This window comes from Coenobita brevimanus, chromosome 54 (genome assembly GCF_032717465.1).
Source record: "Coenobita brevimanus isolate Jiangsu-jjx chromosome 54, ASM3271746v2, whole genome shotgun sequence".
In the NCBI taxonomy this organism is placed as follows: domain Eukaryota; kingdom Metazoa; phylum Arthropoda; class Malacostraca; order Decapoda; family Coenobitidae; genus Coenobita; species Coenobita brevimanus.
The window spans coordinates 38,912,513-38,928,085 of record NC_137007.1 but is presented as its reverse complement, the minus strand read 5'-3'; the positions used below and the strand labels follow the sequence as shown (position 1 = coordinate 38,928,085).

Here is a 15,573-nt window from a genome sequence, read left to right as displayed (position 1 = left end):
TGAAGTGACAAATGTACCTAGAAAAATTGGAATGATAATGAGTCAGATAATGAGGAACTAGGGCACCCTAAATAACTGACTCAGGACTGCAACACAGAGAGTGCAATTTAGGGAGTAATTTGTTTTCATACTAGTACTGATTAACCTGCAGTGAATACTTACCTGACGTAGTGCTATGTTCAGGTGACTACATGGAGTGAGTAGCCAAGTGGTTTCCTGTACTCCAAGAAACCTTTTTCTATAATGGGTGTTAATTATAACCAACAAACATATACTCAGTTGTTTACAGGCTTAAGGTGCTCCGGCCTGATGTGAGCCATAGAGGTTCACACCCAAGGGACTGTTTATTCTCAAATAATTTAAGTCCAGGGCAAGTGACTGATCGTGCTAACCGTAAATGTTGAGACTAAATGATCCAATCCTGGACTCTATGCACCTGACCGGGATATAAGGTGTTGGATAATAAGTGAATGATGAGGGTAACAGCACCAACCTCGAGCGCCCCGTAGCCACCCTTTCGTGTAAACATGCTCTTGATGTACTCCAGGTTGTTCATGGCCGACTCCCAAGGGAAGAACTCGGTCTCGTCGCCCAGGTAAGCTATCGTGTCCAGAGCGGTGACGTACGGCAAGTCACCTGGAAATACAGAAGATCTAAGAATTAAAAACTAGAATGTTTTATCACAAGCAGTAATGATAAGTAACACTATATGTCCAAATTATCGTCTCTACAGGATGTATTTTATTCATTTAATTATTCACTTAATGGCTCTTTAATTATTAAATCTTAACGAAGATTAATCTACTTTGCTCTGGATAGTTGCATCTTTATCTCTTTTCTGTCAATACTTTAGTGATCACTGCTCCTCTGAACTGTCTGCCTGCATCCCTCCACCACTACGCAGGCGCTTAACACCCGTCCAGCTCTCATCTCTTTTCTGTCCAGCTGTCTAATGCAAGAGTTAGCCATTACTCCAAGTCATTCAGGTATGCAACAGGTCAACTCTGGAACTGTCTTCCTCTGTCTGTATTTCATGACCAGTCTTTCAAACGCAGTGTGTCCAGGCATCTTGAAATGACCAGATATTGAATTTGGCTCTCTGTTATCTTGTTTTTGTTTTTTCTTGGAGGGAACAGTGGCAGGCTTCTGGCTTTTAATTTCTTTCTTGCATAAAATATGGTCATAGGTGGTGGGGACATCATTCATTTACTTCATGTAGTGACGCTTACTTCTTTTTTCACCCTTATCTTCATTTTTATGTGTCTGCCCTCGTATCTTCTTATTTCTTCTATCTTTCTTGCCACTTTTAATTCTCTTCTTTCCATTTCAGGTGGCTCTAAAATAAGAGACAAGCTCAATGGTTTCCTGAAACCCAGGAAACCGCTTAGAATCATATAAGCATATAACGAGGTGAAGTGGAGTTTATCATGGAGCCCCTGTAACTGGGTGCAGGAGAGAGGCAAATGTGGCGGCCATCCGGGAACCAGATCATACTTTTCCCTGCCCCTCTCTGTGGCGAGGTGCCGTCTACCGCAAGGGAACATATGTTCACTGCACGTGATGACCCAGCAGGGGCAGTTGTTTGCTTGTGGTTGATGGGTCTGCACGGCCAGACAGACCAGGGTTACTTAACCAAAACAACTCTGGATAATGACAGACGGTTTTACTCGCCTATGAGAAACCTGCTGTGGTCTTTGGATTAAAGTATCTCTAAGCATTTATAAAATGCAAACACAAGAAGTGTACCAGTTCTGTGCAAGTTTGTGTGATTCCCTGCCATTACCCACCTGCTCGAGCCAGGTCGAGGGCATCGTCAATGATCTGAGCGCGGTTGACAACGTGGATGGCGGTGTGATCCTGGGTCAGTTGCTGCACCAGGAGGTTCCAGTTGTTGGTGTCGTAGTTGACGCGGTAGTAGCCCGTCTCCTGCAGGTTGAAGATCACCCACTTGTCACTGGCGGGCAGCGAGGACACCGTCACCTCCACCTCAGTGTCTTTCATCCACATGGTAGGCTGGGTGGCGTTGAAGTCTGGGTCGTCTTGGCTGGTGTAGGTCAGAGGCACCCACCACCGGTACTCATCGCTCTCCGGGCTCGTCTCGTTCTTCACTGACAAAAAGCGTTCCTGCAGCGAGTATAAACAACTTAATTTTTCTGATTACTCTGTTAACTTCTTGCATCAAAAGGATTTCTTCTCAGGCAAGTAAACCAGTAATTCTAAGATTTTCCAGGTGGTAATGATCACCGAAACTAACATAGCATAACCAAACAACTTGACTTGCATAGCAGCGGCCACAGTGCAATTGTGCGACCTACTGACTTTGATGGCGAGTTAGCTCTTGTGTAGAGTCCAGGTGTTCATGATCACGCATAATAAACAAACCTAACCTACCTAACATAACCTGACCTAAACTAGCGTAACCTGACCTGCGTAACAATGGCCGTAGTTCCGTCCTGTGACCTGTTGACGGTGATGACGGGGTAGCCCATCTGCAGTGTCCACGTGTCCATAATCATCTTGACCGTCATGTCCACAGGCAGCGTCCCGTCCTCCTGTCCGGCCACTGTCAGGTAATGCCACAGGTCGTCTTGCTCGGCGTTCCCGTAGGCTCTAGGTGGATGTATTATCGTTATCATCATCGGTTGTTATATCTTTCATTTTTCATTATCGTATGCTCATTTGCACCGCTATTTTGATAATCATTCTTCCTCTCACGTCACCATTATTTACTAAAAGAACACACTTTAGAACACACACACACACACACACACACACACACACACACACACACACACACACACACACACACACAAAGGAGATAAAATGTAATGCATGATAGGCATTTGTAAATTTGCCCGAGGCGTGGATGCAATATTCTGTCTTATTTTTGCTGGTGTTTGGCGATATCATTCAGTTTCGGAGAGCACTCGGGTAATGAAGGGATTAGTGATGGCTGTATATGTCCCTTCAAGTTCAAATCGGCTTCACAGATTTGAAGGAGAAAAAATCTTCTGGTGGTAGTGAGAATTAATCTTTCACTGGTCTCTTATATTTTGTTCTCACTAAAATCTGACATTTTTACTTGAGGTTTAACATAGCCCTCATTAATCCCTTCAGTACTATGCTGCTTAACTGAAATCGTCTGGTAGTAGCAAGGAAATAAGCACAAACAAAAGACGTAGCCTTAGTCAATGGGTTAGTGAGGGCTGTACGAGTGTGTGTAACCTATCATATTCGAATGCTCTTACAGAGACGAAAAAAACCGTCTGGAAGTAGAAAGAATATATCAATTGCGTCCTCGTGGTGAAGAGGTTAACTTAGTGCTTCGGTTAATCATTCAGCCACTGTGTCTGTCTACCTGTCTGTCTATTTACTAATCCATCATGCAAACCTTTTTTTTTTTCCCAACAGGAGCGTAGAAACCCTGTGTTAGGTTACTGAGTCTCGACATTTAAGCAAAGGTTGACCAGCCTGCCTCATCCCTGAGTGGCATTATGTGACCAATGGCCATAGCATGGAAACCATTAACGGGTCCCATCTGGTTAAACGTCTTAACCAACTAGAGCATCGGGCATCCATTCGGTTATATGGTTATTACTCAACGTAGTAAATGGTTGCCTTGATTACAGGAAACCATTTGCATTCTCAGTGTCACCTGATGGTGGCACTACATAGAATGAGCGGATGGTTGGCACCATCCACCGAAGTTCTAAAGGCAACTTACAAGGTGTTGAGGTAATTGGTGAGTCCCTTCCGGAATGTGCCCTCAGTCAGGAAGTAGTTCATCATCCGCAACACTGAAGCGCCTGAGACACGGCATGACAAAATATGAATAAATTGGTGGTGGTAAAATGGTACAATAATTATAAGGGACATTCTAGAACACCTTGAAAATTTTGCCAAGACTTGGAGTACTCCGTATGGAAAAAAAGAAAGAAAAAAAATGGGTGGGAGAGAGACAGAGAACAGATCTTGAATTCTTTAAAATCTGTTACGTTTCGGCTACACAGAACGTCAGAAAGATGGATGAATCAAGGCTCTGTGACTCCCTCCCACCCATTTCATCCACTTGTCACAGTGAATCAGATACATCTATTTTTAATACTAAAAAAAAAAAAAAGAACCAAAGGATGGGGTGTGCAATAACTGTCCTACTCAAAGAAAGCTCATAGAAAAACTAGAGGGGCACTCAGTCGAACGCATCTCTCCGACAAGGGCAACGCAATTTTCAAACCACTCCTCATAATGGGTTAGTTTTGTGATCACTGATTAGGGTTTCGCAAAAAGTGTTTCCGGATGCAGAATCTATAATATGATCCGGATCGGTCCTAAAGGTAATCGATTGTTCTCTGGGACATGAGCTACCTACCCACCAAATTTGATCTAAATCTCTCTTGTAGTTTTTTGAGCAATCTTGCTAACAGACAAACAAACTAACATAAACAAACAGGGGTGAAAACATACTCCCCTTGTTTGAGAGAATAACCTTGATTAAGTAAAAATACAATAGATCCAACCCTAATATACAGTAGTATTAGAAGCTGCGGCCCAAGGTTCATCTGAAAAATGAACCAGGCGGACTACAGGCTGAAGCTGCCCTCATTCTGTAGTCCACAAACCATCTTTCGGGGGACAAGGAGGGAGTTGAGGGACGTTTGCATAATTGGGCAGAGTTTTTGCTCAGTTATATCGCTACCGCTGCCTGTAGGTGTCCCTCCCCAGCACCTGGTTATAGACAGATGCATAAATAGACAGATCAACAGAAAGAGAAAAATAGATAGATACGAAACCTTTGGAGTAGGATATGTCGTCAAATATCTGGCTGATTTCCGTGGGGTCATAGACAGGGACGCTGATGGGGTGTGAGGACTCCAGGCTGTCGGACTCCAGGACGCGATGCAGGTCCTCCGGCACGAACTTGTCCTTCACTTGCCACGACGGTTCAAACTGCGGAGGAAGAGTTTAGGAGTCTTCGTCAGGCATCGTCTCTCTCTTGATCAGTCATCATCTTCAGTTTCACCTGTCGTCATCTCTATCTTCATCGTCAATCATCATTTTTTTCGTCTTAATCATCAATCATCATCTTTATTTTCCACATCATGTCATTATTTTCATTTTGTTTATCATCTTTTTTTTTTTTCATGAGCCATTATCTTTATTTTCTTCATCATCAGTTATCGTCTGTATCTTCATCATCTGTCATCATAAGAGCCTGAGAGGGTATATAAACTGTCACCAGCAGCCCTGTCATGACTGGGACAGCTCTGCAGTCCAGTTAACGTTAAAATGTTTCGTTCACCTGGAAGTGAGTCGTAAGAGCCTGAATGTTTACCCCACCAGCTCGGGGTCGCCTGTTTTTTTTTTTTTTTTTTTTTTTTTTTTTTTTAGAAGAGCGTTTCTAGGAGCGACTTCGGTCAGTCAGCAACAGCCTCAGAATTTTTTACATGCTAGGTGTTTCACTCTAGCGAAGCTCTTTGTGATGCCTTACTTTAGTTACCTAATGTAGTAGGACTGATAAAAAGACGTTTTGGAACTGAAAGGATTAATGGTAGTAGTAAGGTTAAAAAAAAAAATCACAGTACTGTGCGGATTTAACTTACACTGTCTGTACCGAGGAGCTGGACGTAGGTAGCGAATCCTTCGTTGAGCCAGATGTCGTTCCACCACTTCATCGTGACTAGATTGCCGAACCATTGGTGAGCCAACTCGTGCCCCACCACCACACCCACATACTCCTTGTTCCGGGCAGAGGACACCGCTTCGTCGTACAACAGCGCCGTCTCTCTGAAGGAACAATTAGTTGAAATAAATTTATACTTACAAGGGTCATCAAGACAGTTAACCACTAATGGCTTAAGATTTCGGCATGAGGATGTTTGCGACCACCACTTCTCTTGCCCGCAAATGTCGTGGTATGTCAGCAGCAAACTGTCAAAATATATAGAGATCCTGCTAACCTACTTTTCCGTATATTATTTACATGTTTATTTAAATTCACAGTTCTGAATTTTTTTTCACCGAATGAGGATGAGGTGAGGGTATACCAATTACTTCAACAAAATACACGTGCATATTAATTTCCTTTATAATATACCTGTCCATATTAACGTAATTTACCTGTAGGTGATAAGGCCCCAGTTTTCCATGGCTCCCGCGGCGAAGTCTGGGATGGCGATCATGTCTTGCTTGGGCAGAGGGAAGGACACGTTGAAGTAGCCCTCGTAGAAGGTGAGGATGGAGGGACCCGCCGTCAGGGCATAGTCGGCCTGGGATAGGGCTTCCTCACGTGCCCACACTGCAACAGGAAGGAGGAATTTGCGTTAGATTTATTATTGTTAGAATCATCAACATCATCATCGCATCATCATCAACATCATCATAGTCATCAACATCATTCAAGAATTACCAAGAAATTTCAGTCGTTCATACACACATCTGGTCAACTCTGAGAATTGTTCTAACTGCGCTAAAATAATTAATTTTAAGATTTCGTTTCAAACCTTGTGGTATAAACGCAAGCTCTCGTTGGACTAAGATTTAAAAATACAAAGTCAAACGTTCATCCACTGGTTTTCCTAGGTGATTTGGTTAACAGATTCGATTGTATGGGTGAATTTACGCAATAAATCCAAGCCTTCCCCCCCCACCCACACACACACATTTTGTTCATCTGTGAGAAATTTTAGTAGTCTGAGAGTTAAAAAAGTTATCTCGCTTAACTCGTATGCTGCTATGGTTGCACTCTCAGAATGTATTTAGGCTTATACTCTCCATTTAGCTCAGCAGAAGGAAATCCTGCCAGTTCAAGAATAACCTAAGTAACAAGAAAAAAAAAAATCAATGCTTCTCACCTCTAAACAGGACGTGATCATTGGCGTTGGATTCCTTGGCTTTGAAATCCGACACCACAAAGGCCACCAGATACGTGGACATTGGCAGCGACACTTGGAAGCGGTCCCATACCCACCCATCCTGCCCATCGCTGCAGCGAAAAGGGCAGCCCCATTAGCAAGTTTAGTCTTTTTATATTGTGCTTAGTCTTTTTTTTTCTGTTATTTCTTACTGGTATCTGATTCACTTATTCTGTTTAAGGAGGAACTCAATTGGTACCCCCACTACTCAATACTGCAGGGGGAGGAATGAATTCGGCGGTATTATCGTGGGCTTAGGAATCTTGAAAAACACCTTCTTCTTAGCAATCTATCTTGCACCTAATATCTTCACTTTTTCCCTTGCTGTACTTTATTACATTATTTCCTCTCCAAATAATCTCTACAAAAAACCTGCAAGAAAACACCATCGTGCCACACGACTTACACCGGGACAGTTTCATTGAGTGGCATGTTGGAGACAGAAGACATACTCTCCTCTCTCGCCATGTTGATCTGGAAAGTGGCTTTCATGGCAGGTTCGTCAAAGCAGGGAAAGGCTCTCCTGGCGTCTGTGGCCTCGAACTGGGTCACAGCAATCAGTCTGTTCAGGGAAGAATGAGGGAAGGTGAACTAGAGACGAAGATAATTCTTTAGCTATGATGATGTCTGTGGGAGAGTCAATAGGTGAGAAGTAGGATGTTTATCATTTCTTTCCCCGTGATGACGTTGTGATGGAGAGGGATGCCTTCAAGTGGTGGCATCGATATAACAGCAGCTCCAGTGACTAGTTATACAATCGTCCCTCAGCTCCCTCCCTGTTCCCAGAAAGAAGGATGGCAGACTGCAGGAGAGAGGTACCTTCAACAAGCAGTTCATTGGACTCACATTCAGATGAACATGCGACTACAGCTGCTGCTATTTTAATACTACTGTGCTATATTTTTGCTGTGCCACTATTCTTATTAGGATTTAGAGAATACTACAGAAGTGAGGGGATAATGAAGCTATACCTAATGCATCTAGTCTGAACAGTATCTCTTAAAGTAAAATCGCCTGAAAGTAAGACGAATAGACAGAGAATAAGTCACCGGATTCGAGGGGTAAATCCCCTGTCGTCCTTGCCCCCTGTTTTTGTTTCTCCTTTTCCATCCATCCATCCATCATCCAGTCCTAAGTTGCCCCATGAGGAGCGTAGGAGCCCGGGGCTAGGTAGTTGGTCCTGACATTTAAGATGAGTTTCTCCTTTTACAGATGAAAAAGGCAGCAGTCGTCGACTCGTCAAAAATATATATTTATTGAGCAATCACCATAAGTTTGTCTACAATTCCCTGCCGGCTGTTGTGATAGGCGTTACATGAAATAGTTTTTTTTTTTTTAATCGTAATGTAAAGTAGACACACACACACACACACACACACACACACACACAAACACACACACATGAGGAAAATGGAAACCAGGACACCATGCCGGCAAGGGATTATCGTCGAACTTTTATCGGTGATTGTACAAACAGTTGGTTGCTGCTATAATCTGTGTTTTCACCTGATGGAACTGAGCCACTCGCACACAATGAATACTACTTAGGGTTTGCATGTACCTTGATGATCCTTTGTTATGAGGAAGGAAAGAGTTCCCTTGTTTACTAAATAAGTCGACCCTTCATTCTGACTACTCTGGCTATCAGCGGAGCTGAAAGGGGTTAGGGATTTTTTCTCATGTTAGAGTCAACGTGTACAGCATACCTGTCATTTCCTTCCGAGTCTTGATATGACGACCTATAGAAGCCACGAAGTGCGTCGTTCAAGTAGCCCTCGAACTCCATGTAGAGGTGGTAGGTGTTGCTCTCCTCCAGGGGACTTTCCAGACTGGCAATGTAGAACTGCCGCTCGTGGTCGTACGAGTGTTTGGTGATGCCCACAGCCGCGCCCCCGTCAGTGGGGGCCACCTGAATCATCAACATCGTAATCATCGTCATTTCCATCATTATCGTTAACACAGACATGATCATCATTATCAAAAATAGTATCATTACCACACACACACACACACACACACACACACACACACACACACACACACACAGTTTCAGAGTACATCAACATCCCCTTACCGTGATGGTTTCGTTCTTGGTGATGATGTCAAGGATGTGCAGCGTGATGTTGTCCGTGGCCTCCATCACCTCCACCTCCACCTTGACGGAGCCCAGAATGCTGAGGTTACCGTGGATGAACGGCTGCAGCCACACCTCGTAGTGGATGGGCCGCAGCGACGTCGGTAGCCTGATGTCCACAACCTCATCCTGGGGAGCTGACTTTGTTAAGCTGATGTCCACAGCTTCATCTTTGGGTGCTGATTTCACGGCTGACACCTCCTCATCTGGGGCAGCTGGCACGAAATCTGGTAGGGAAGCAGGGACGACCTCGGGCTGGGTAGCTTCCACGGTTTTCTCTGGCTGTGTGTAGGAGACAGTTAATAAAATGGCACCCAAGTTAACTTCCTGTGTGCCGGTGATATCTTAATTATAATGTTGTGTCCATGGCCTGACGTGTTTATTCACCATAGAAATGTCAGTGCCATTCAAAGAATTAAATACATTACATTCTGCATCTCATCTAGTCTGTAGAGGAAATACTGACGGGTGTGGATGGTAGTGCATTGTGGCGGGGGTCCTGGTGCGACTTTGGCGTGAGTGTGATGGTAAGGACTGCAGTGGCCACGGCAGCAGTTGCCAACGTGGCCGTCAGCAGGACGGCCGCCTTCCGGTTCACCAACAGCCCTTTCTTGTTGGAATTCGCAGACGAGGGCGACTGAATGCTCAGTCCCTCCATCCTTTTACCAGCCATCTTCAGCTCAGATTATAGTGCCTGGCCAGTAATAATAAAGGAGTCAATTGAATCATAATAAGTAAAAATAATTTAACCCCTTCGCTGCCATTGACGTACATGGGTAATTCATTCGGGCAAAAACCAGTCCATATGATTCAGTAATGAGAAATTTTACCGGTCTATAATTTAATCGTGATACGTTTCAAGTCTCTGATTACCAGAAATATCCTTACCTGAAGAAAATCGCCTTGTGGCAGCCTTAGAGTAACAACGTATTGTGTCCGTACAAAGTAAAGGGGCTAAATTATGTATATAAATGCATGAACATCTACATCACACTCCTACGATCAGGAGTCCACGTCAATACCACATAATGATCACTTTCCTTTACCACTTATTTAAATGTTGATCATACGTCTACCTTCCCACAAATTCTGAACAATAGTACCTTGTAAAAGCAGACACGTATATCCTCTTGTTTAACTGACCCGCAGAGAAGTAAACGATGGGCAGAAAAACTACGGAGTAAATAGGGAATCAGATGCTGTGTCATAGGTAATCTTATCGCGGCATACACTGATAGGGGAATTCCATATCACGGCGACTTATAGCCCATCAGATGTTATGTCAGCGATAACATTACGATCAAGTATATTTCGTTTTTACTTTCCCATTTGTACCGTCGGAGATAGATAATTTATAGTGTTCAGTAAACCCTCCGCAGCCCAGTTTCTCTCACTATGCTGAATAAAATCGTCTGAAGCTAGCAAGATCGTGATAAATACACCATCAATCTGAAGTGGATACTTTTATCACGGTAGATATTGTCCGGGGGATTCCATATTGCGTCGTCTTACTTGGGCGTTCTAGCTAATTATATAACCAACAACCAGGGCTCCCATAGTCAAGCGGGTTAAGGCGACACAACCGAATTTGGTCAATATGGAGTCAAACACAAGGCGTGGGTGGGGATTTATTGCACATATAATGCCGCTTGGGGATGAGCAACTGGTCACTCCAACCTTAGTATCCGTACTTCGTAGCTCAACCCCTGATCTTTTTGTATGTATGTATGTATGTATGTATGTATGTGTTTTGGCTAAAGCAAGAAGATATTATGAAATATTTGTTGTACATACATGTTCAGTTAATGTTGTATCCCCCCCAGTCCAAAGCGTTTCCCTTTTGGCTGAAAAATATGGAGATAGCAAAAGTATATAAAAATGGCGTCCTCGGGCTGAAGGGGTTAAGTAATGGCATGGGTGACTTCGTAGCAACTCCTCCTTACCCATTTAGTCTGCGTATCTTTGAAAGGTGAAGGGAGGGATGGGATGATGATAATAAGGAAGAAGGAGGAGGACGAGGAAGAGAAGAAGAAGAAGAAGAAGAAGGACTATCAGTATACTGTGTTGGAACATAAGAACACAAGAGGAGAGAAATGCTGCAGTTGACCAGTTACCCCATTCTAGGCAGCTCCTACTAGAGTGACAGAAACTACTGGGATAAGACGAGGATAGTAAAGTGTTATCGTTCCCTCTCCAGTCAGCCACGTGTGCACTCGAGATCATACGGTAAAAACACCTCGAGTACTGGCTATGTTACGTGAGGCCGATTCAACCCCTTCACTCCCATGACTCTGGTCCAGTTGCTCTGATTATTCCAGAAGGTGCTGTTCGGGTCACGGACATATTTACGATTGAATCCGTATAATTGTTACTTAGATTTGTTACTGCAGGAAGAACTAGAGACATAGGGGTATTGTGCACCATTCTTTCCTTGTTATTTCTGCATCATACAGATATAACCTGCAATATTTTTTCCCTTGTGGCTGAGATTTTCTTTTTGTAGACGGGACAGAAGACATGGGAAGACTTGGCCCTCTCCTTTCCTTGTCCGTCCTGCAAGTGAAAGTCCAAGTTATGACATAAAATCGATCGTAAATATGTTTATGTATCTCACCCCAGGTTAAAGTATAACGACTGAAACAAGCCTCTCATGCAGGGGCAACTCTAGCAGTTTATTCCACATAGGGCTAAACTGTTTTATTCAGCTGATGAGTGAGTCATAGGAACAAATACTGAGCAAGTACATATCCAAGAACAACTGCAGATATTTGTTATGTTTTCTGTAATCTTGCCCTCCACTCCTGCATCTTATCACAGGGAGGCCACTTCATCATCGTTCTCAGAAGGTTATGTACACGATTTTGAAGGACATTTTGAAGGACACGGTTGAGGACCTGGATGTAATACTGACTTTTGCTGTTCGTATTCTAGGGGAAGATTTGAAATTAGGAAAAATAAGTTTGTCTACCATAATGATCCTCGTGTAGTCACTAGGCGTTAATTATAAGCCATTCTCTTGGACCCCATGTCAGCACCAAATCTTGCTAAATTAACTATTAGTGTTCCTTTATAATATAAGGTATAAAAAATAAAAAACCAAGAAAAAATTAAAAAAAAAAAATACAAAAAAAAAAAAATAAATAAGATTAAAATTATTATATATATATGTACGTTTGCATGAAAGTGTGTCTGTATGTATGCATGGAAGTGTGTGTGTGTGTGTGTGTGTATGTGTATGTATGTATATATATATATATGTTTGTATATATGTGTATATATGTTTAAATGTATATACATATATATATAATGTATATACACGGCCTTAATAACCAGGGGCTTCGGCCCCAGTGGTTGATAGGCCGGAAAAAAAAAAAAAAAAAAAAATACTCTAAACTGTCTATACTTTCCATCTTTCCATCCTGAGTACTGAATTTCAACAAGATACAAACACTGAAATACGATACTAGTCACGAGGAAGTGATATGGAAAGGATATAGAACCACTGTACTTTCTTAGTCTAATATTAGGTCATGTGAGATAAGCATGAGGATGGCGAAAATCCGGTTCAAGTTAAGATAAAAACTCATAGTGATACTCAAGCGGTCTGTAATCTCGCTTCATTAATTCGGAAACCCAGAGTTGTAGAGAACGTCATAACCTTATTTATACCTCGATACATTCCTGCGCTACGAGGCTGTTTGCTACATGATATCCTTTTTCTTGGAGAATTATCTCAGTCTAACACCATTTCCAGCATGGGTCCGTGTCAAGCTCATTTGTGTTCACAGTCGCAAGGTATGCCACACGAGTTTGTCATGGGTAACTCTCTGTCTGTCTCTACTTGTTTGTCTATCTGCATGTCCGTCTGTCTGCCTGCCTGTCCGTCTGTTTCAGTCTGTCTGTCCTTCTGTCTCTGTCGTCTGTCTGTCTGTTTGTGTCTGTCTGTCTCCCCTCATACAGTGCGTCACATACCCCCGACATGTGTTGGATGGTACCTAGCGGTGTCGTGTCCCCACATAAACAGTTTTCCTTCCACTCCCTGAGGTCCCCGGGTCTGTGGAACAATGGAGACTGTGAGGACGTGACCGTGGAGCGAGGGTTTCACAATATATAACCTAAAACCCGGACAGGGATATGTAAAGACAAGTGCAAAGGGTATTGGGAGTGTCTCTATGTGGTGTGTGTGTGTGTGTGTGTGTGTGTGTGTTGTCCAACAGGCAAAGATTAGTGATGTGGCGGCAATGTGATTTGTATGCATGTGTGTGTGTGTGTGTGTGTGTGTGTGTGTGTGTGTGTGTGTGTGTGTGTGTGTGTGTGTGTGTGTGTGTGTGTGTGTGTGGTCCGTTTGGCTAAGGTTAGTGATGTGGCAATGTGATTTGCATGCATGCGTGTGTGTGTGTGTGTGTGTGTGTGTGTGTGTGTGTGTGTGTGTGTGTGTGTGTGTGTGTGTCTGTGTGTGTGTGTGTGTGTACCATTACAATAAGTCTTTGTAAATTTTAGCTTATTTTCATGTGAACTTTTACAATGAAGTCAACAGTAAAACCACAAAAAGTATTGCTTATAAAAGATCCATTGCTACCCACATGAATGAAGCTCCTTTACCAGTTTCACCCACTTTTTTTTTTTATTTAATTACAGGCAGAATAGAAGAACAAAAATAAAAGCAATAATATTCTCCATCACACCTCTAGTGACAAAGTTTCATCATCCTTTTATTATCAGTGTGACTGTAAGGGTGGCCAAAGGATGTAGCTGGGTGTTTGCTTTTCCCGTCTCTCTCTTTCTCTCTCTCTCTCTCTCTCTCTCTCTCTCTCTCTCTCTCTCTCTCCACTGATTCGTCGTCTTGCAAGTTGGACGTCCTCAGAAATTAATAAATACCTTTTAGAAGATTTAATAACTAGCTGCTGAATGCATTATTACATTCTTTTAATTTTAACTTGGAATAAAAATTACCATGTCTCCATTTGCTTTATGAGACGTGATAAAAGAATATTAATGCTTCTGTCGAGGAAATGTTATGAAAAGGATGCATAACCGTAGCATGGTTTCTTTCTGCCACTGAGCTATGAGAAATAAGCTGCAAGAAGACAAAAATCTAGGCGAAGTTAAGGTGAAAGACCTTTAGTCAGCTCTGGAGGGGTGACGACCAACAACCAAGGAGATTCATTCCTGTCTCACAATAATCGCACTGAACTTCATGCACCAATGACTCAGTATTAAGGTTGTGACACTCGTTTAGTACCGTCAGATGAGAGTATCCCGGCTTCATTATTTTTACCCTTCCCCGCCTCGGAGGGGCTCAGGCGAGGGTATTGTTTTCACTCGGTTTGTCTGTTTGTTTGTTTGTTTGTCTATCTGTCTGTGTGTCTGTTAACAACTTTACGAGAAAACTGCTGGTTCGATTTTGACTAAATTTACAGGGATGATGGGCTATGACTTTCTGATCACCCGATTAAATTGTGGGCCAAATTGGGCCAAATTCTCAATATTTCACCCGATTTACTCCAAATTTGACATGTGACATCTTTGACTAGATATCCTGTTGTGATCATACGTCAGCAATAAAATGACTGCCAGGGACGGGTTTGCTGTGCCTTGGTACCTCTTCTTGTTTTTCTCTGTTATGTAAGCAGGGTGCCCACAGAATGCATTGCCGGGACCTACTTCGTTGTAATGAAATTCTCCAGCACAATTCCTTACAGATTCAGGCGCCATGGTGTTGTTTTAAGGGTTGAGAGTTTGTGTGATCAGGTCATGTCTGTGTTCTTATATTTAAATTTTATGACTCATTATCGGCATGAGAGGAAATACGCTTAGGAATGTAAAGCACCTCTGTCAGGTTAAGTTTATTTGCTCACGTGATTCTCTTTAATACACATTTTCAGCGATGAAAGAAAATGTAATAAATTATAGCGCCCTTATGTTAGACCATGTTTCTCTATTCATGTTTCAGTTTTATTATATACTCATGGACGAATGGAAAATATGACGAGAAAAATAAAGCATCTTTACGAATCAGAAGTCATGTCTTTATGCCTGAGTGTCTGTATCAGTTCACATTCTTGGTAATGAAAGAATATTTGTGATTAGGAAAGTGAGGCACATCAGTCAGCAAAAGGTCTTGCCAAATTCTCGGTAATGGAAGAGAAGTATGATGATGGAAGTATAATACCTTCAGGGAGAGGGAGAGATGTAACAACTACCCCGGTGTTCCCTGAATATTCTAAGGGACGATTAACACTTTGAACCCGGTAATGTGTTTTAGCGATTTATTTTTTCTATCTCCAGGCGATTTTATTTAGCTCTCAAACTGCAGGGGTTAGATGCAGCCCTCATTAGTCCCTTCCCGACTATAGATCCTTCTTTAATTCAATATATTACAACAATAAACTAAATCAACAAACTACTTCACAGGAATAAGGGTAACTTGTTGATTAAGAGGACGTCATGCCATATTATATTCTGATCTCGAGACAACTTCTTTAGATTTAGGAAAAACCTCTCGTACTGAAGGGATCGTAAGCTAGA

The 15,573-nt window shown here is 42.5% G+C and overlaps 1 protein-coding gene across 1 annotated transcript in view; it reads right to left on the bottom strand.

Annotated features, from left to right (window-relative positions):
• The window catches only part of LOC145401113 (uncharacterized), an 84,092-nt gene extending 75,380 nt beyond the window's left edge, over positions 1-8,712 (bottom strand). The window contains exons 1-10 of the mRNA XM_080273483.1: positions 8,618-8,712; positions 7,326-7,473; positions 6,852-6,972; positions 6,118-6,295; positions 5,601-5,784; positions 4,791-4,947; positions 3,725-3,806; positions 2,427-2,610; positions 1,788-2,124; positions 494-636 (exon numbers count right to left, since the gene is read on the bottom strand). Of these exons, the coding sequence (XP_080129609.1) occupies positions 494-636; positions 1,788-2,124; positions 2,427-2,610; positions 3,725-3,806; positions 4,791-4,947; positions 5,601-5,784; positions 6,118-6,295; positions 6,852-6,972; positions 7,326-7,473; positions 8,618-8,697 (1,614 nt within the window). The 5' untranslated portion in view covers positions 8,698-8,712. The remainder of the gene's footprint in view (positions 1-493; positions 637-1,787; positions 2,125-2,426; positions 2,611-3,724; positions 3,807-4,790; positions 4,948-5,600; positions 5,785-6,117; positions 6,296-6,851; positions 6,973-7,325; positions 7,474-8,617) is intronic.
• Positions 8,713-15,573: the final 6,861 nt, after the last annotated feature.